The sequence below is a fragment of the Ictalurus furcatus genome, chromosome 5 (genome assembly GCF_023375685.1).
Source record: "Ictalurus furcatus strain D&B chromosome 5, Billie_1.0, whole genome shotgun sequence".
Taxonomy (NCBI): domain Eukaryota; kingdom Metazoa; phylum Chordata; class Actinopteri; order Siluriformes; family Ictaluridae; genus Ictalurus; species Ictalurus furcatus.
In genome coordinates, this window is record NC_071259.1 from 29163456 (window position 1) to 29185654 (window position 22199).

At 40.6% G+C, this 22199-nt stretch overlaps 1 protein-coding gene across 3 annotated transcripts in view; it reads right to left on the reverse strand.

Moving 5' to 3' along the window:
- gripap1 (GRIP1 associated protein 1) overlaps positions 1-21096 on the reverse strand; it is a 64451-nt gene extending 43355 nt beyond the window's left edge. The window contains exons 1-17 of one of the 3 annotated variants that reach the window (XM_053625647.1): positions 20853-21095; positions 17528-17594; positions 14833-14894; positions 14225-14251; positions 13819-13926; positions 11895-12051; positions 11367-11521; positions 9217-9259; positions 9053-9123; positions 8776-8823; positions 8630-8661; positions 6902-6949; positions 6543-6642; positions 5058-5135; positions 3857-3949; positions 2011-2145; positions 1501-1596 (exon numbers count right to left, since the gene is read on the reverse strand). In XM_053625647.1, the coding sequence (XP_053481622.1) occupies positions 1501-1596; positions 2011-2145; positions 3857-3949; positions 5058-5135; positions 6543-6642; positions 6902-6949; positions 8630-8661; positions 8776-8823; positions 9053-9123; positions 9217-9259; positions 11367-11521; positions 11895-12051; positions 13819-13926; positions 14225-14251; positions 14833-14894; positions 17528-17594; positions 20853-20894 (1362 nt within the window). In that variant the 5' untranslated portion in view covers positions 20895-21095. Of the gene's footprint in view, positions 1-1500; positions 1597-2010; positions 2146-3856; positions 3950-5057; positions 5136-6542; positions 6643-6901; positions 6950-8629; positions 8662-8775; positions 8824-9052; positions 9124-9216; positions 9260-11366; positions 11522-11894; positions 12052-13818; positions 13927-14224; positions 14252-14832; positions 14895-17527; positions 17595-20852 lie in introns of all 3 variants that reach the window. The other 2 variants (XM_053625646.1, XM_053625648.1) reach the window with 2 other exon arrangements.
- Between the last annotated feature and the right edge of the window lie 1103 nt (positions 21097-22199).

Here is a 22199-nt window from a genome sequence, read left to right on the forward strand (position 1 = left end):
AAAAGGCTTCAGGGGAAAACAACTTTAGAAGAAAAAAAAGAAAAGAAAAAGGAGACATTAGTGCTAATTATTGGTCATGCATCAACCTCGATAGGTTCTCTTTCACCACCAGAGAACAGACCGTGTGATTAGATCAAATTAACAAACGATGACGCTGACTAATTTCATCAAGATGCAATATGCAGCTTCTTTCATCTGGCTCATTTCGGTTATTTCAGTTGGAATTGGTGTAGCTTACAAGAAATACCATTCTGGGCCTGTTCCTGAAACCTCAGTGGACATACACGCACAGTATGTGTGCAGGGCGTCCCAAAAGTCTCACTACTTACGGGAAAACAACACGTTTTAAACAAAACGTCTTTCAAAATCTTTCATACTTAATGTACACTACTGGTCAGAAGTTTAGACACACTCATTCTTTATTATTACCGCCCACACACACACGCATTTTAGAATAATAATAATAAAGTCATCAAAACTCTGGAATAACACAACTGGAACTATGGGAATTATGTTGTGATTAAAAAAAAAATTATCAAAATAATTTAATATTTTATCATCTTCAAAGTAGACGCACTTTTCGCCTAGAATTTCCAGAAATGTATTCTTGGCGTTTTCTCGAGCGATTTCTTGAGGAATTTCCCTGAGATGCTTTTTAAACAGTATTAAAGGAGTTCACGCCGACGCTGGACTCTTATCGGCTGCTTTTCTGGAATATTTCACTCCGAGTCGTCCGTTTAAAAAAATGTGTTTTTGTAATTAAAATTCGTTTTCTAACGAAAGAAACGAATACGTCGGCACGATTATATTTTAGTCTACGACACCGATTTCAAACATTTAATCACACACCTTCAGATCAAAAGCTTTTTTAAGATCATGAGAAACATTTCAGTCGCGTGTCCACAAACTTTTGACCGGTAGTGTACGGGCACCTTTTACTTCAAATGAAATGGTTTCCCCCAAACGAGGCGTTTTTCATTTAGGAGAAGCGGTGAGGAGTTCGGCCGATGTGGGAGCCTTGAAGCTCGTTACTGCGTTATTTCAGAGCGCTAACGTCTAAAACAGTGTCGGATATACGAACGTTTTGAAAGGTGGTGTAAATATTTATGAGCCACGTTTTCATTCGGAGTCGAGCTTGAAAAAAAAAAAAAAGAGCTTATTAGAAACACAGAAATGGTATCAGCGTATCTGAAGCTCGCGAATGGAAAATCGCTACGCCGTCGTTTACAGCTTGTCCCACTGCAAAGGAGCAGCGCTTTAATCTAAATGAAAATCTCAGACACTGACAGAGAAAAGAAATAAATAAATCAATAAAAAAAATCCAACGCTAACACACTGGGCTAGTACCAACAGCATCTCTTAAGTTAACAGAAATAATTAGGGTCAAAAGATTGAGAACGAAGTTATATATAAATATATATATATATATATATATATATATATTAGTTGATAATGATTATGATGAACGTGAGATTTCTCTAGACTCATCCGACTCCATACCTTCCTGGCTTCTTCCAGATCTTGCTGCAGCTTATCCTTCTCCAGACCCAGTTCAGAGATCTGTTCCAGTAGTCTACTACTGGCTCGGTTTGACTCCTGCAGAGAACGAGACACCCACAGACACACAGACAGTGAGACAGCGGAGTGGCACGCTACAAATTCAGTCTGTACAGACGCTTAGATTAAATTCACAATCCACAGGTAGCTGTCTTTTCAAACGGAATATGCCTGCATCGTTAAACATCGATCGTTTTTTTCCCCCTCACTTTTAAGTAATAAGGCAGGAGAAGGTTCGAGCTTGCTGGGTCACAAATAGTCTAGTGTAAGCACTTCTTGATAGTGTGTTTAAGGAACTATATAATGAGTAGATAGAATACAGTAAACCCTGACTGGTTGTACAGAAAGCAAAACCAGGTCTGGTCCCAGAGCGCTAGCATGTGGTTACTGTGCTTAGACAGCAGAACCCGACCCTGTGTGCGGCGGTTTGTAATGCGGTTGGTTAATATAGACCTGTAGCTGAGAGCTGAGGTCATCTTTCTGCGCCAGTAAGCTCTCCTGCTCACTGCGTCTCTGCTGCAGCTCCACGTTTAGCGCCATGCTCTGCTCCCTGAGGAGGTTCAGCTCCTGAGTCTTCACTGTCTGGATCTGTGACGCGCACGCACACACACACACACACACAGGCCCATTATACCACTGCATCAACACCGTCACAATAATCACCAGTTTTTCCACTGATTGTATTTAAATGACCGTGACTTCTCAAACACTGGGAAATGGAGCATGTAACAAAAATGAGTTTTAAATCATTAATGTCAACATGGCTCAGAATGGGAATGGGGAACAGAAAATGGAGCAAGATTATGTTTAATCAGAGTAGCAGATAAGTCTAAGAATTTCCATATACACACACACACACACACACACGTATATACACACACATCTTTAGTTTCAGCTAGATTTTTGTACAGCCTGTACACATTATCTATATTTTATTCGTTCTGAAATGTTTTATTCCTCTTATACCACAGAATTTTGCCAACAATAAAAAAATAAATAAATATAAACAATTTTAAATTTATGAACACATCATCCTTTTTATCTGTTTATATAGTTACTAGAGTACTGGTATGGAGTTGATAAAAGCTGGGGAGGAAAAAAAAAAAGAAAATAAATTTTTTTTAAAAATGTAAATCTATTCTTCAAACCGCAAATGTTTATAAATACTGCTAGGTATTAGTATATTAGGTATGGATAGATAGATAGATCATTATATTTACAGTGTAAATGATCTGTGTGTGAAAGAGTGAAACTGTGAAGTGTATCAAGTGGATATCGCGATCGGCTTCAGCGTCGGTATCCACATTGGAAAAATAAACGTGGTATGGTGCCATCCCTGATGTAACCATCACTATTTAATGTTGTGGAACATCCGCGAAACAAGTTAGTTCGTGTTCACGCGGTCCATACAGTATTTTCGAAGATTTGCGATAGTTGCGGACAAAAATGCTCGGTTTTTCTGCTTTCGATGGCGAAAAACTACTTGAACTGGTGAAATTGCAACCGCACGAAATAGTCTTTCACAGTGATGTTTGTTGGTAAATGAGACCTTTTAGATGCACTCGTGATCGACGCACGTGAATCGAGGAGGGTTTTGACTGAATATGCGTTGTGATGACGTCACATGGCACGTCTTGGCCCAAATCTTTAGATAATCAGCGGTAATTTAAAAAAAAAAAATTGCAAGCTCCTCAAAATATTCGCTTGGTTTTGCGTTAATTTCAGCGATGGCAAATTCCTGGAGGGACCGTATATAGCCGTTACGTCATGTCACAGAGAACTTCTGTCCTGAAGACCTCAGTGTGGTGGGAATCTATTGTAACGTTGCACTGTAAGAATAATCCGCAGCACAGGGACGATGTTAATGATGAAGAGGAGGATGATATTAAAATACCATTCTACAAGCATATGAGTCATAGGAATGTTGAAATACTAGCCACTTGAGCTCTTTTGAAAGAATTGACATCATGTCAGGATTATAATCATTGCACGTTTTGGACTTGTAGATCTTTCTCCAGCTTGTAATTACCATTAACATGAAATATGGAATTTTCTGTTATTACTGACTCCATAAAAAAAAATAAAAATTTTAAAAAGTATAGTGTAATTTTCCCCCCAGGAGATGAACAACTCTGAGCACAATCTCCGAGGTGTCGTATCATAACGACTGTAATTCTGACATGACATGACAGCACGGTTACGACTATGATGACAGTAATGGACGTTGTCATACTGGGATGTTGATGGGAACGGATGGCTGATGTACACTGGAATATGGATGGCGCTCGTCGAGCTGTACCTGTTCTAGGGCGGCTAGGTTAGTCCTGAGAGCCTCATTCTCACTCAGCATGCCCTCCACCTGCTCCTGACTGACCGCGCTCTGACACGCTACCTGTAGCTCCATCGAACACCACGCACAGCCACAGAGAGAGGGGGATAAAAAGAGAGAGAGAGAGAGAGAGAGAGAGAAAAGAAAGGTGAAATTTGAGCTGTGAAGAAGGAGAGAATACCAGATCGGGGGTGGGGATGATGCAAAGCCAAGACACAAAGGAAAGGATAAAAACAGCAAAAAAAAAAAAGCCAAAGAAACTGCTGAAAGAGAGAAAGAGAAGTCGTAACATTCGAACAGAGCTTCTTAGAGGCGCGTCCAAACCTCGAACAAAGAGTAGAGATAAAGCAGGGGGGTCAGCTCTTCTTGCTAATCGCTTCGAGCTGCCCATCACAGACAGGAACTTAATTAAGATCCGTGCCCTCGCCGAGGAACAGAGAGAGACAGCGGTGATGCTCAGGCAGACAGACAGACACCGAGCAGCATCCTAAACAAATCTGCAGCGCTAACAGGCAGGCCAATAAGCCTTGCAGAAATACTAATCTTTAATAATTCAGTTCGTCTTCATAGCACACTCATTTATTAAAAACACGCAGGCCTCTTGATAATGATAAAAAGTTTACAAAGTTTCCATTCCGGGACTTCAGGCAAGAGAAAAACAACAACAATGCAACAATACACAGCTGTCTCAATCACATCATGCCTTCAGCCAGACGGTTAAGCTCACGGTTCTGTCTCTTACACTGGGTTTAAATGATAATGACAGACGGCAGAGAAAAAGAAAAAAAGAAAAAAATTAAAAAAAAACACGAACAGGCTTCTGAGCGTAAAATTTTAAAAAGGTCTGCAATTAAATACAGGAATCGTTCTCTACATTAGCACAAACCAGGAGCTCTGGTCCTGGCAGGTACAGACAGAACCGCCGTGGTTATAGTAATGATCCTCCGTGTGTGTGGGGGGGGGGGTGTGTGTGTGTGTGTGTGTGTGTGTGTGTGGTTGTTTTGTTCGGTTGCGCTCACACAAACCTTTCTGCAAAACCTCAAGCAGTAATCATGCTGGAGCAGCAGACCAACACAGCGAGGCTTGGCTGTAAAGCGCAGAGCGAGTGAACTTCCTGCTGGAAGACGAGGTGAACGGTGAAAAGAGGGAAATAAACAGAGCTGATGTTTACCTGATCTTTGAGTTCATGGAGAGCCATCTCGTGCACTTTCTGCTTGCTCTGCAACTGCTCCTTTAGCTCAGCAACATTCTATCACCCCACACACACACACACACACACACACACACACACACACACACACACAAGACATCTGAGGGTTTATGCGTGTTATCCATTTTGTCTTGGCTGAATTGACAAACAATCTTTGACAGAAGTTTAGCACTCTATCTCAAAGGAAACTGAATCTGTTTGTACTAGGGCTGGGCGATAGGATGATATGATATATCGATATGGTGATAAATGATGCCATGATACACGTTTGAGATATTGCGAGTATCAGGTTTAAAAAATAAAAAAAATATTATTATTACAAAACTGACTGGAAGAAGCTGATGTTACTATTTTATACTTGGTCTGTAAAAACTTTACATATATCTAATATATGTATATATATATATATATATATATATATACACATATACCTATATACACACACACACACACACACACACATACATCTACCTCTCTCGATCTATCCATCTATCTATCTATCTATCTATCTATCTATATTTATATATACACACACACAACTGGTCAAAAGTTTGTGGACACCCGACTGAAATGTTTCTCATGATCTTAAAAAGCTTTGGATCTGAAGGTGTGTGATTAAATGTGTGAAATCGGTGTCGTAGACTAAAATATAATCGTGCCGATGTATTCGTTTCTTTCATTTTATTTACAAAATGTTTTTGGTTTTTTTTGTTTGTTTTTTTAAACGTACGACTCGGAGCGAAATATTCCGAAAAGCAGCCGATAAGAGTCCGGCGTCGGTGTGAACTCCTTTAATACTGTTTAAAAAGCATCTCAGGGAAATTCCTCAAGAAATCGCTCGAGAAAACGCCAAGAATACATTTCTGGAAATTCTAGGCGAAAAGGCGTGTCTACTTTGAAGATGCTAAAATATTTAATTATTTTGATTTATTTTAGATTTTTTTTAATCACAACATAATACCCACAGCTCCATTTGTGTTACTCCAGAGTTTTGATGATATAATTATTATTATTATTCTAAAATGTGGAGAAAAAAAATAAAAATGAAGAATGAGTGTGTCTAAACTTTTGACCGGTAGTGTACATGTAAATGATATAATACTGATATTATAACAAACAATGAAAATATTGTGGATAACATTAAGCCATTTCTTTTCCCCTAAGACATTAACTAAAAACATCAATGACATCATGATCGCTTATCGAAGAACGTCCTCAAGTATCGTGACATGATATTCTTCGGCATATCGCCCCACCCCTAGTTTGTGGGCGTGAAATCTAACACGTGCTTACTTTGAGACAGAGTTGTTGAAAACGCTGCAGCATCATTTTAATTAACAGGGGGGAAAAATAATGTGTTTTTTATTTTTATTTTAAATGTACGACAATAGTAATAATTTCATTATAATTATAAATATTATGATGATCATCACATGCAGCTCGGACCTGGTTAGCGTTCATTAAATCAGACTGTAGTTTCTGCACGCGCAGGTTTATGGATTTCAGCTCCTCCTCTCGGCGCTGCTGGATCTCGTCTATTTTCGTCCTGGAGCGAATCACGCAGATGCAAATGGTTTATCAGACTGGTCATCTCACACAAGCAATCTTTCCCCCACAATGAGGAGATTTTCAAAAGAGCACTAGCGTAAATGGGTAAAAGAACTGCGCGATGTGTATTCAGGAGAGAAAGATTACACTGCGAGCTTCAGTTTATAGCAACTACAACAACAATGAAGACACATGCAGTAAGATATAAATGCAAAACAAGAACAAGCGTGCATTATATTACTCTGCACGTCACCCACCTGCTGTCGTAGTAGAGAGCCTCTTTTTCCCCCTGGAGCTGCAGGAAGCTGGAAGAAGATCATAAAGGCAGTTTAAAACCCCAGCAAACAGAAAGAACGGCAGAGTTAGAGGCTCGGTGCCCAGAAGGCAGCCTCACGGCAGCAACCTTTACGGACAGAAAGCACTGCCACGACGAACACCACCTGTTCAGAGACATTATACCTGCTCACTAACTGTGCACTTGAGCCACATCAAGAATGAGGTCGTAAAGCGGGGGGGGGGGGGGGTTTAACCTATGCATAAAACCTTCACTCATTGGGCCTGGTATACCGAGCTGGATACAAACGATGGATTTTATTCGGAAACCGATCCCAAGTCTTCGTACACAACACCGTGGTGGTTATGAAAAATCCAGCGAGCTCGGAAAAATGTCCGTATCCTACGAGAGCTCCTGTGGTTGTGTAAATTTTCAAACTCTCTCTAACGGGGACACGGTGGTTTAGCACGTTTGCCTCGGACCTCCAGATTCACGCCTGCGCCCCGGTGTGTAATTTAATTTGATCTAATCAACATACACCTGTTAATATGAGAAAGATCACGCAGCGTCCCTGAAAGTCAGTTTGGCTTACGGAAACACACACATACGACATTTACTGAAAGATTGCTAAATGAGGCCCGTTGGTTAGAAATTTGGGGAAATGTAAACAGTGCCAAGTGCGCGTAGAAATCACAGCTTTCACCCGAATAGAACACGGGGAACGTGATAAATAAACCTCGAACAAAACGTCAGCACGGTTCAATCGGTTTTTGTTCAATTACTGTGTTCTCACCAGCTCAAACAAACCACAGAACACGCCACGGCTGCGTCCGAAATCACCTCCTATACATCAGGCAAAAAGCAGTACGCCAGAGAGGTAGTAGCCATGTCCAAATTCTCCGTAGGTGAGAAATACCCGGATGGCGTACTGCTTCGGGCGAGATTTTGCAGCGTGCATCCGATAGACACTACGCGAGGCAAACAATCCCATAATGCAACGGGACTGGTGCAGATGAGTTCGGGGAAAAACAATTAAAATAAACGTTAGAAGACGGCGCTTCGGCTCTTTTTAAGTATTAAACAGGACTTGTTTAACACTACCCGAATAAATTGTTAACTTGTTGAAGGTTTAAACAAGAAAACAGTCGTCACAGCGTTCGAAACCAAACCATTCTTGTCATCTCCATCACGCCTTAACCGGCTGAGTTAACGGTCACGGATTTACCTCAGCCTGTCGGCCCCGCCCACATCACATTACTCATTCACTTCACTTTCATGAAGTGCGTTTTGCCGTAAGTGCGGTTGCTTTAATCGAGCCGTTAAGATTCGAGTTCATGATGACGTCGAAGGTCACATGACAACTCCAACATGACGGACGTAGGACGTCCGGGATTGTATTCATACTACACACGCATACCGATTAGTACGTACTGTACAGTACATGATTTCAGACGCTGTTAAGCACCCTAACATACAGTACACGTGTTCACTGTAGGGATCGTCGTGTAATAACGACGCTTAATGGACCGTTAAAAAAAATATTTATTCACGAGCTCTAATCCGTTTCAGTTCAAATCTTTAATGCTCGTCTTTAGACGGATTATGTAAATTCTGACCTAAAACGGGATGCGCAATTTCAATTCCAATTACGTTTACAAGTAAGGGAAAATAAATAAATAAATAAATAAATGAAGCGCTACATGGTTCTTACCTCTCCTGTTTTTTCTTTAACTTGTCAGACAGCTAGAAACATAGAAAAAAAATTAAAAAATTTTTCAATCACACGTTCATAATAACTGTTAGCATGATTACAAGTGAAAACGCCCAGACTTTCCGTTACAGCGGCCTCGCACCTACCTTAGCACACTCTTCTTGAAGTTTTGCGAGTTCAGCTTGTTTGGATGCCTAAACAACAAGCCAAACAAACAAAAAGCAAGATGCACATTCAATGCTTTGGACACTGCACACGTAGAAAATCGATCAGAGCAGAAACGTCAAGCTGGAGATTTATCTTACTGCACAGACTCTGAGGGTGCAAACGAAATACGTAGATACACAAGATAATCACACTATATAGTCCTTAGGCTATATATGCTCTGTGTGTGTGTGTGTGTGTGCTCGCTTGCGTGCGTACCTCCAGGGCCTGTAGCTGCTCTTTCAGTAATCGCTTCTCCTCCATCTCTGTCTGAAGCTTCAGCTCCACCTCTTGAAGTGACAAATGCAGACGTTCGTTAACTTACGACACGCAGAAAACCCGATCCCTCAGAAAAGATTAGTACTGAGAAAGGCTCAGCTTACCGCTTAGCTCGTTTACTCTTTGCTCCAGACGGACACTTTTTGCCTGCGCAAAGCAGAGACAGAAACCTGGTTAAGACCTGCGCGCACATTTCAAACGCCGGACAAGCTGACATGCAATACCCCTGTCTTAGGATGATAAAACCGCAGTGATAAAGTGGCTCTAAGCCCCGCCCACTCGGTTACAGCAGCTGAGTCCGGTTGGTCAACAGCGGAGTTTTTATATCAAACAATTTCAAACAAATCACGGGTTTTTCCGAAACAAGAGAGATATATTTGTTAAATATAGGTGTGCAACAATTTTTGGCACCCTTTTATTCAATACTTTGCTCTACCTCTCTTTGCCAAGATAACAGCTCTGAGGCTTCTCCTATAATGCCTGATGACGTTGGAGAATACATGGCAAGGATTCTGAGACCGTTCCTCCATACAGAATCTCTCCAGAGCCTTCAAATTTCGAGGTCCACGCTGGTGGACTCTCCTCTACAGTTCACCCCACAGGTTTTCTATGGGGTTCAAGTCAGGGGACTGGGATGGCCATGGCCTTCTTTGAGAAAACAATCAACCAAAAACAAACAAAAACAAGATTCTAAAAAATCTAAGGCATTCCGTCTGCTACAAAAAAATATATATATATATTTATTTATTTATTTTCTTCAGTGAATTCATTCGTTCACTGAAACCCAGAGCTTCATTATGGTTCCTTTTCACTATGATAAAGTAAATATACTGTCTGTATTGGACTGTCAGATTATTATAAAACACGTATTACCACTGTACAGGATCTAATAAAGTTATAGTAGCTTTCCGTGAATAGGGCTTAAATTAAAAATGTATTAAAGTGGTGCTGTCTGTAAGGCTTCGGTGAGCTTTTAACTTCTTTTCAGCGCTCCATTGCTTCCCATTTAAACATCTACAGAATGAAAACAAAGACAGGAGAGACACAACACAGGCTGCGTCATAGACAAACTTTCTGCCCTTAAAGTTTAGTCAAGGGCACGAACACAACGGGCTTCATAAAGTCGGGATTAACAGGCTTGCCCATTTTGTCTGTCGCGTATTTAAGCTAGATAAAATAACCTAAATTATCCACCTCTATACAACTTCTATGAGCAAATAAATAACGTTCCACTGGGTGAAAATGTGCATGGGGATCCTACACGTGTCACAGGTTTAGGAAATAGTCACCTCGAAGCGGTTTACAAGATATTTACAAGTAGCCCACACACAAAATAGCTGAATGTTGTCCTGATAACTCACGGGAAGAAGTGACCACTCTTAGGTACTGGTGGTGTAACGATAAACTCCCGTCACGATACGATTCGATCCACGATACTGGCTTTGAGTCAATTCAAGTTTGAGAATATCCTGAGCAACATTTTAATGAAGAAATATTATGACTGAAATGGCTATTTCTGAGTCATATTCAAAAGCTAAATAAATAAATAAATAAATAAATAAATAAATAAATAAATATTTTTTAAATCCTCCCAAAAATGTGATTGAATAAACAAAAGTCTCTGACGCAGGGAAAAAAGATTGAGTGAAACATAATGAATTCCGTAGCAGAGCCGCCATTTTAAATGGGAATAGAGCTCCAAAGTCGGCTAAAATTCCCGTTTTCCACCACCGCGTTCTCAGAGGCACGGGGCTGGTTTCGTTTGAAAGCTACTGAAGAGATCTTTGTAAACAGTTAGGATGTAGTTGTGTAACCGTATAACCTCTACTGCGTGTCGGTCATCGTGATCGAGAGTTATCGGTCACTTCACGCAAGTGCAGATGATTCCCGGTGATGTCGCCGGCTCTCCACGAAAGAATGCGATCGCGTGAGCAGCATGCTCTCTAGATTGTGCACCTCTAGTGTTCAAACACTGCAACTGCATCAAATGCATGATTAACAGAAGTGTGATTTCCATGATGTGAATCGCAGATTTATATGACCCTCATAGTCACATTTTTGCATCTGGACATGATGCACCATTACAGCCCTACTAGCTGCAGTTGCTAAGCAACCAACGGCCAGCCGTAGTTCAAGGTAGGAGATTAGTGAAGGGTCGAGTGCTGAACTCTTTCACATACTAGAGAAAGGACTTAAGTGATTTAAGTTCATTGCAATTCCAACTCCGGACATTATCTTTATCTAACCCTCTCACCTGCTCCAGTCTGTCATTGGCTGAAGCAGCTGCCATGTCATCACTGGAGCGTGCAGCATCTGTGTGCAGCTGGTCGCTGACACCATTGGCGTCAATCGCTGCCTCTTTCCCGTCATCCACTCCACGCGTGCGGTTTTGCTCGCTGTCCTGAAGAGCTGGACAAGCACAGACACAATAACGATATAACCATCTCGGCAGTGACTGCTCACATCCGCTGAGGGTCTGTGAGGGGGGTAAACGAGGATAGACTGCTGGCATTTATACCCCCGCCATGCACTTTTACATTCTACACACATCTACAGGTCATAATCTGGGGTTTGGCTTCAGCTTAGTTGGCAAAAATAACAGAAAATGTGTCAGTATAAAGGGAATACAGACTGGTAAGCATCGTTCCTAATTAAATGAAGCTCAGCAGAATTAAGCTCACAGAAAAGCTGTATAAAGAAAAGGGAAAGAAATATCTTCAATACACATATAGCGTACGGACAAGGCGTGTATGACGTCTATACTACATTTCTGTCGTCTCACCTGCCAGTTTCTTCTGCAGGGCGGAGTTTTCAGCCTGTAGGCGCAGAAGCTCTCCATCTGTCGGGCCGGACACAGGGCCAGGGGCGTGAGCTTGGAGGCCCCTCCCCTCCCGCAAGCCCTGATTCTCAGCCTCCAGCTGCTCGATCTGGGAACATAACTACACACGAAAAACCGAGCATTCGGAGACAGCTAACCAATCAGGGCAGAGATTAAATCAAACTTAATAAACTATATTACCCGGTTTAATAAACTGTACAAATCTGTCCCAGACCTGACTTCTGCCTATGAATTATGATATTACTGTAAATATGCTAAATGGTGCACTTATATAGCGCTTTTGTCTCATTCACCCATTCACACACACACACACCAATGGTAGCACTTGCCACTTGCCATCGGGAGCAACTTGGGGTTCAGTGTCTTGCCCAAGGACACTTCGGCATATGGAGTCACGTGGGCCGGGAATCGAACCGCCAACCCTACGATTAGTGGACAACCCGCTCTACCACCTGAGCCACAGCCGCCCAATTATGCTGGATTATTTGAAGAAGTACTTGGATGCTTCATAAAAACTAGATTTGCAAATGACGTCAGCTGCTTTAGGATACGCTCACAAGGACATTTTGGCACAAGTCAAAGTCTAAAGAACGCTTTTTGCCAGAATGTTGACAGATAAGCTATATGGACACTTGACCATCACTCCAATATGTGGTTCTTCCCCAAAACGTTGCCACTAAACTGGACGCAGACAATTGTCTAGAATGTCTTCATATGCTGTAGAATTACAATTTCTAATGGTTAGGTGTCCACAAACTTTTGGTCATACAGTGTACCTCAAAGAAATGTGACTGCAAAGATTGCGTTCACTTGCATTCAAAATTAGTCCTGGCTCTAAACTTTTTTTTTTTTCCCCTCCCTCAGATTAAGTGTAAAACAAATGATCATCATCCCTGAAATATGAATTTCTGTGATGTAAGCATCATGAAGGGCTGAAAAACAGAACAATAAGAGTGGCTAAAAGTGAAGAAAAGATCTTCTGCTTTACACGTGGTAGACTATGTAGGTTAAAAACTTTAAAAACAGCACAAACGTAGAGAATGGGAAGATGTCTACATTTTGAAATTATGGGAATTTTGTTGTGATACGAAAAAAATCCCAAATAAATCAAAATAATTTAGTATTTTAGTATCTTCAAAGTAGACACGCTTTTTCGCCTAGAATTTCTAGAGACGTATTTTTGGCGTTTTCTCGAGCGATTTCTTGAGGAATTTCCCCCGAGATGCTTTTTAAACAGTATTAAAGGAGTTCACGCCGACGCTGGACTCTTATCGGCTGCTTTTCGGAACATTTCGCTCCGAGTCATCCGTTTAAAAAAAAATAAAAATTATGTGGCGCGATTATATTTTTGTCTACAACATCGATTTCAAACATTTAAATCACACACCTTCAGATTTTTAAGATCATGAGAAACGTTCCGGACGAGTGTCCGCATACTTTTGACCGGTGGTGTGTAAACGACCAGAAGACGAGTTTTCTGATGGATGCGTAAACGTCCTCGTAGACCAACAGCCTTAAGTGGCGCGTTTGGATCCTACTTGTGTCACACTTGTATTGTTTTGCTGCAAAAATGTTTCCGGTCTCAAATGAAACCGACTGCTTCCGACATTTTAGCGAAACGGCCTCGTGCTCCGTACGAGGAAGAGTATAATTGTTGTTTTGTTTAAGGAACTTCGATTTAGAGGTGAAGGAATTAAACAAAGCAGGGAACCCTGTCGAGAATAAACATTAGCGTTCGCTGATAATTGAATCAATACAAAACAAAAATTACATTCTTCCCCTCAGGGAGGATTATATGATAATAACAGCATCTATACCAAGTAGTGATGGAGTGTGTGTGTGTGTGTGTGTGTGTGTGGCTCAGTACCTTGGACAGCTCTTGCATGAGGGTGCTGTTCTGCAGTCTGAAATCATCCTCCTGACTGTGCAGTTTGCCCTGAAGCATCTCATTTTCACTCAGCAACGCATCCACCTCCTGCGGCAACAAGCGAGAAGCGTTAACACACAATCCACAGCAATGACACAAAACACAACACACCGGCAAGCGATTTCTACGACGGACACGACGACCGCCATTACGAACCAAACGACTGTTCACGATGAGACTCAATTGTCCGTTTAGATTTTGATGGGAAACTATAGAAAGGTGTCTTTTAATAGGTATCGTGATCATGGGTACAGTAACTATCCTGTCATACACCGTGATTAACGGTCAAGCCCTACGGTGACACTGTAACAAACCCTACACTGCTTTATGAGTGAGACAAACTTACCTGAGCTTTCTTGCTCTTATTAAGTGCCTGTGGAGAGGGAGGAAGAAAAAGGAGACAAATCAGATTCCAAAAAATGAATAAAATCAGATCCATCTTGATTGTGCGTGATGAAAGAAACCATCAGAAGCCAAAGGGAAATCGCATTAATGCATTCAAGTCCATCAGCAAATGGCTTCCTCCCACAAATCCGCAGCAGATGCTCGCTCCGAAAAATGGAAGATTTAACAGATTGTGCTACGATTGGCCTATTTTTTGTTTCCCCAGCAACATCCAGACCCTGGAAAAGCAGAACTCTGTATGCATTCAGGGGTACGACCCGTCAGTAAACAAAAACAAATAAATATCACGTCCTAATAATAATATTCAGTGGTTGCTACTCGGAGCGTAACGATCGGACGATTTAAAAGACGCCGATTGAAACGAATCGAGGCAACGATCGTAAAAACGATAGTAAATGGGGCGGCTGTGGCTCAGGTGGTAGAGCGGGTTGTCCACTAATCGTAGGGTTGGCGGTTCGATTCTGCTGTGCACGCTAAAGATAAACTGTCTGTACCGCCAACCCGTGACTCCATACCGATTCAATTTGAATTGAACAGATGTGTGTTTACCTTCTGTGCTTTGAGGTAATCTTTCTCCAAGGTCAAGGTCTTCTGGCGGACATTGTTGAGCTCTAGAGAAGAGTTGAGCAAGATTGATCTTGACAAGATTAGTGGTTTAGGAAGGGAAATAAGCTGTAATTTGTGTGCACAGGTTACAACTTGGACTAAATGGTTTGTAAAGACGAAGAACATGAAACTGAGCTGGAAACAGAAAGAATTTAGATATACAGTACTATAACACACATCTGAGAACAAGCAGTGTAGTTAATACAAGAAGAGCCTTGTTTGTTTAACTTCCCTGTATATGGTTAAATATTAGCTAGAGATTCAGGCACGGCCTTTCTCTTTAACCTGAGTTACCAGTGATGCACTGACTTTTTATATATATATAAAATAATATATATATATATATATATATATATATAATATATATATATATATATTATAATATATATATATATATATAAATAAAACACAGACAAATACAAATAGCGTGCTGACTTTGCCTTAAAGCCAAATATAAATATTTACTTCAGGACATTTAGAATACTTACAAAAACAAATACCATTCTCTATATAATCAAAATGCAATTATTTTATATTTAACAACAGTTAAGCGAGAAGGCTCTTATTTCAGCCTGCATACAAATTGAAATTATTCCCATTTATACCATAGCACCGTTGAATTCTCCGTTCTGATTGGTCAGAAGGTACTGATTAATTTTCAAACAGCACCTCTGACTGTACTTGTAGCTGCACGGCAAATTACAGGTTTATCATTTATTAATGCGCTCATTCTAAAACAGTATATTATATATTAATTCTACAGTAAGAGCTTACACAGACATTTTGCACAGTGCACAGGATATGCCTAATGCAACACTTTTAAATAACCAATGCTGGCTATGGGCCGCTTCTAAACAAATCCATCTTTCGGATGAGACGTTAAACCGAGGTCCTGACTCTGTGTGGTCATTAAAAATCCCAGGACACTTATGGTAAAAGAGTAGGGGTATAACCCCGGTGTCCTGCCGAAATTCCTCCATTGGCCCTTCTCCATCACGGTCCCCTAATAATCCCTATCTCTGAATTGGCTACATCACTCTTTCCTCTCCACTAATATCTGGTGTGTGGTGGGCGTTCTGGCGCACTATGGCTGCCGTCGCATCATCCAGGTGGATGTTACACACTAGGGATGCACCGAAATGAAAATTCTTGGCCGAAGCCGAATATAACGAAAAACTTGGCCGAATACCGAACACGTTTTTTCCATTTATTTTGCCCTTTTTTTTTTACCACTGCATAAATTAAATAGTCAAAATGTGCTTTTTACTATTTTGTCTTGCTTTTCAAAGAAAAAATCAATTACAAAAACTACAATTTCAAAATATTTATTTAACACTGAACATTTTTTTTTCATTCCAGCAGGCATAGGCTACCAACAAGGCGCAGTATAACTTTAAATAAATAAATGAGTAAAATAAAAATATTTTGATGTGGTCATCTTTGAGCCCCCTTGAATAGCCTACGTTAGGCCTATAACTGACTGCTGAAAGAATGGAACACTCTGTAGCCTACAACAAAAAAGTGCATTAAAAAGTGCATTGACAAGAGTGCAGAAAATGGTTCTATTGGGTTCTATACGGCTGATTATACTGGGGATATATACCGCTCGCGTCCCTGTACACCTCGCGGAGTATTATAGTAGATATAGTATAGTTAGAGACGTTGTTATGTTCCTTGATAGATTTACTTAGTTTAAACTATAGATTAGTTCATTGAGTCCCCGCTGGTTTTTCCGGTCCCAGTCCATAGTACTAGCTATGTTTCTTGTTTTGTGTTTCGACCCTGTTTTCTGTGACCACGACTTCGATTCCTGGTTTTCCTCCGTTTATACCCGTTTGCCGATCGCCCGACCCTTGGCCTGTCTTGACTACGTTTTTTGGATTACGATTTGGATTTGTCTGCCTGCCCTTAAATAAATACGTCTTTACCTGCTTCCGTACTCTACTCCCTTACATCTCGCGATGTGACAGAATACTCCGGAACAGAAACAAAACAAACGCACGTGTCCACAGTAAACAATGTCACGGTTGTCAACATCCGAAGAACATGCGCTCACTGACCACTCGTGCACATAGCTCGTGCATGCGCGCTCCCCCTCATCTCTCCGAGCGCGCTGCCGGAAGTGGAGGTCGTGACATTCGCACGTCTCACTCTGGTTGCTAGGCTATTTGGTCACATCATCAAACACGTCATTGTTCGGTCAAATTTATTCGGCCTTTCCACTTACTAATTTCAGTTGCCGAACATTCGGTGCATCCCTACTGCACACTAATGGTGATTGAGGAGATCCCCCCCCCACCCCAGTACTATGTAAAACTAACTAACTAACTCAACAAATGCCCTTTTTATCTCCCTGATTATTCAATACCGACTTGTTGGTCGTTACCTCGGTGCAAAGACCTGATTAAAAATGCCAAACATATCTCCCAGTACTAAATAATTTCACTTTATCAAGATAAATGGGTTAAAACAACAGCAAGGGTATTACAATTAGCAGCTACGAGATTGCGCAAAGTGTTTTGGAAAGCAAAAACGGCACTTCCTTAAGTTTTAGAATCCCGTCTCAGCTACTGATGTTTATTTAATGGTGGCCTGTTGACAGAATTGTGTATGAGGTGTGCGGTGTATTGCTGCTTACCTGCAGTGTTCTTTCGCAGGTCATCTGAGAGCTGGTAGTTCTGCGTTCGCAGCTCCAGAAGCTGAGCCTGTCGTAGCAGAGACAAAAAAAGGGACAGAAAAGACATTTCTGAGGAACTGGAATAACCGCCCTGCGTGTTTTACACCAAAACAACTGGTCCGAGAAGGTCTGTGCGATGTAGTCTCGGTCCGGCTCCGAGATGCTACACTGAATCCACAGGATCGAGCTGTAGTGCTGCAGGAATAAAAACGTGTTTCTGGATGTATGGACTGAACAACAAATAAACGTTGAAAAAGATACATGAACGAGTTATTTATTCATTAGCTAATCATTTATTTAGCTACGGCTCAGCGTACACCACGCTCGGAATGATCGACGTGATGTGCGCTCGCCAAAGGTTTGTTTACCAAATCGCTCCTCAAACGTTTTGTTCATTAATTATATGCAGCATGAAACCAAACAACAAACGAGCCAAAAGGATCAGACTGTTTCAGACTCAAACAGACAAATCGGTCTGAAAGCATCGTTAGTGTTCTTATCCCTATGCTTAAAACTTCAGAGAGATTTCGAGATCAAAAGCCCGAGGTCCGAGTGTCTCGTAGGAGGGACAAATAATAATAAACTGTGCGGCACAGGGGATACACCGGCTGCACATCTGAAAGTTTCGCCATTTTGTAGATTAGCGAACAAGATCCAGTGCACTCGTGAAATCCAACAACGCACTGCTGAGCCGTAGAGTCTGAAAACGTACTCTAGCTCAGGGATCACCGAGCAGAAGAGCAGCTGAATAAGTGTCCACGGATCCACACTCTGAAGATCTAGCAGAAACAGCAGACGGTCTGGGTACCTTTGGGATACCCGATTCAGCCTACTACGATTTGGGACACGGTAATTCTGATCTCGGATACTATTTCGGAGGTATAGTAGGCGCACTGGGACGCAGGATATGATTAAAGCAGGACAAAGAAGTATGCGTTTATTCTCCCTGCTTCATGTGGCATATCTGTTCAGAGACCATGGCCCTAGTTAAAAAAGTGATGTCGTGAATTGCAGCTACAAAGCAAAAACTACAAAAACAAAGCGGTTTCTAATTGTCTCATTTTTAGCCGTTAATGTTTACGTGTTAAAATGTAACAACTGGCACAGTTACATCACGTTTTTCGCACATCCGGACCTTTTTGAGTGAGGAATCTTAGCTAAACTGGACCGCCACAAATTTTAGTCGAACATCCGTGCCTTAAAGTTACGGAATAGAGGTTGATCGATTTCACAGATTAACCAGCTATCATCAAAAATCCACATCGAAAAGCCTGCTGTCGTTATACAGTGCGAGAGCGACCTCTTGAGGCGAAATAAAAACTATCACTGACAAATTTTGTTGTGTTATTTGAAGTGTTTTTTTATTCATTTTAGATTTTTATTTGTTATTTGGAGTGTTACTTTTTGGTTTGGTTTGGATGTATATCTTTCATTTATTTTATATTTATTAATAGAAAATATATATTAATATTCATTTTATTTTTTTAAAGTACAGTACATTTTCATGGTACAGTCAGTACCGTTTATTTTTGTAATAAAGTTCAGCAACATTTTACTTTGAGTGTTGTGCTTTCATTCACTATCCATTTTAAAAATTAATCGGCAGGTACCGCCCAAATTGGTTATCGGTAAAGTCCACTATTGGTCGATCTCTACACAAGAACAAACATATTACACTTTGCAGTGTGTGAACAGTGATCCGACTCTATAAAAATGCCCCAGTAATCATTCTGTGAAGTCAAGGAAGTTCCTGCTCTTTACAGCGAATCAGACCTCACTGTCATGAAGTCTACTCATACGCACATCTAAGAGTCAAATACATGTTCAAAACATTTGCAAAAGAGAAATAAATACAAATAAACGACTCATACATGCGACTCGACTCTCAGGGTTCGCCTAAAAGAGACAGCTCAAAGAGTCGACTCGCATACAACTCATATACACGACTCCATTCCCAAGGCTGACCTGAAAGAGCAGGCTCAAATAGTCGATTCACATACAACTCATATACACGACTCCATTCCCAAGGTTGACCTGAAAGAGCCGGCTCAAAGAGTCGACTCGCATACAACTCGTTTACACGACTCGGTTCTCAAGGTTGACCTGAAAGAGCCGGCTCAAAGAGTCAACTCGCATATAACTCATATATGCGACTCGATTCTCAAGGTTGACCTAAAAGAGCCAGCTCAAACAGTCGGTTTGCTTGTATTTCCTCATTTGTAAGTCCCTTTGGATAAAAGCGAATAAAATGAATAAATATCAAATGTAAATGTAAAAGAGCCGGCTCAAACAGTCGACTTGCATACAACTCATATACGCGACTCAATTCTCAAGGTTGACCAAAAAGAGCCCTCTCAAAGAATCGACTCGCATACAACTCGTATACGCGACTCGATTCTCAAGGTTGACCTAAAAGAGCCGGCTCAAAGAATCGACTCGCACACAACTCATATACTTAACGCTCAAGTTTCAATGAGTCGACTCGTCCGCACGCAAACGACACATCACTATTCCACAGATAGATGAATAAGTGGTCAGTTTGAAGCATGGCCACTGGCAGGTGTTTGAAAATCTGTTCAACAAACCTGGCTAGTTCTAACGAGTCACTTCTATTAACGTAATGGAAACGTTCCGGTGATTAATCTTGCAAATGATTAGCCACGATGGAAACTGGATACTGGGTTAGCAAGCTACATTTCACCTCAGGTTCCACAACAAATCCTGCGTCTAGGAATAGAAATACAGACTTGACAGCAGTTTATCAGTGTCGTACTATTACGTTTACGCATAGAAACACTAATAAATCGGCTGGTGGTGCTCTTGGGGTGATTTAAATATCTTTCTGGTTTAAAACAAACCACTGTAAACAACTGTATTATGCATGCACTGCTAAGGAAGGGCAAGAAGCTGGCTATGCTTGGGTATGCTAACTGATAATTAGCTACCTCTCTAAACAACATAACGACCCTAACACTCAGAACAACAACTGTTACACACCACAAACAAATGTTAAGCAAAATGAAGAAATTATACGAAACATGTTAAACTATATATAAAATATCCGTAGTTAGATAGTTATCAAGCTAAACTGTTAGCTGAAAAGCTAACGCTAGCTAGCAGGATGACGCCTCCCTCAATCACCACAGCGGCAGTCAGCAGAATGTACCATTCAGAAAGCACGGCTTTTCCAAAACCGAGTTTTACTTCAAAAGCAAATTAGATATGTTAAAAAAAGATAAACCTACAGAACTGACCAAGTTAAAAATAAATAAATAAACTGAGCTACCTGCATACGGTGAAACTCCTCTTCTGATAGTGCTTGCGCCATCTTCGCCCAAGCGTACCGAAACTGCTTCACCGGTCCAATCCTGAATCACTACATACTTCCTGTATGTGTGCACTATGTAGGTACACTAATGCCTGATTTTTAGTTACACATTACGTAGTGCACTATGTGCCCCATTTGGGATTCAGACACTATTGGTCAGTCAATACAGGGGCTTTTGAGAGGCTTCAGATGCTGGAGCTTGACTGAATCCCTGGCTGAATGGGTTACCACAATGTCTCTAATATATGCGAAATAAGGGGGGGAAAGCCATAATATTTCTGTATAACTTCATCCTATAAATTTCCTGTAACTGTAGGTGGCACAGCGTAACAGCATTTACTTTTCTTATATATATATATATATATATATATGTATATATATATATATATATATATATATATATATATATGTGTGTGTGTAATTTTTTTGTGTGTATGTATACACATATATATATATATATATATATATATATATATATATATATATATATATATATACAGGTGATCATTTGTGTACCTTGTTTAAATGAAATGAAATAGTATGTCTTTAAATAGCCCCGGCTAGTGTTGTTTAAACAATGAGGCTTGTAGCTCTTCACCTCAGGCTCCTGTCACGCTTTATGTGTTGGCTGCTGCTCATCAATGACTCCACACATTCTCTACAGCATCAGTGTTGGTCTCATTTGCTTGCTTTTTTGCATAAAAGGTAACTGAGCACTTTGTTAAAGAACAATGTTCGCACAGCGAGCGTACATGAGCTGCTGCTAATGTGACGAGGGGAGTTAATGTGGAGTTAAGGTTTCTGAAAGGCTAAATATATGAGGTAATAAAATGCTTCAGGAATGCCGTTATAGGAAAATAATCAACAGCAGACAATCAAATAATCAATTATTTTCCCGTAACAGCACATCCTGACAGTTTTCCTTTTGTTCCTTCTTAGCAAGTGAAAATATCTCGAATAATGCCAAATGCATCTAGTATTTCGTGTTATAATTATATCACAGTAAACAAAACATATGATTATTAAACCTATTTCTAGACATTTCTTACTAATCCCAAGTTTAGTAATTTTTCTAGTATTAAGCGTTTACTGTGTTTCTAGACAGAAGCTGAATCTTCTCATGCAATGTGAAAATCTAAAGCTTGAAACGAGTAAAAGCTTTTAAAAACAGGCCGAATAAGCTTAGATTTGATTTCTAATAATGTCTTAATAAGAAATATTAGATACTTTTGCCCACATTCATCCATCCATCCATTTTCTGTACCGCTTTTCAGGGTCGCGGCGAGCCTGGAGCCTGTCCCAAGG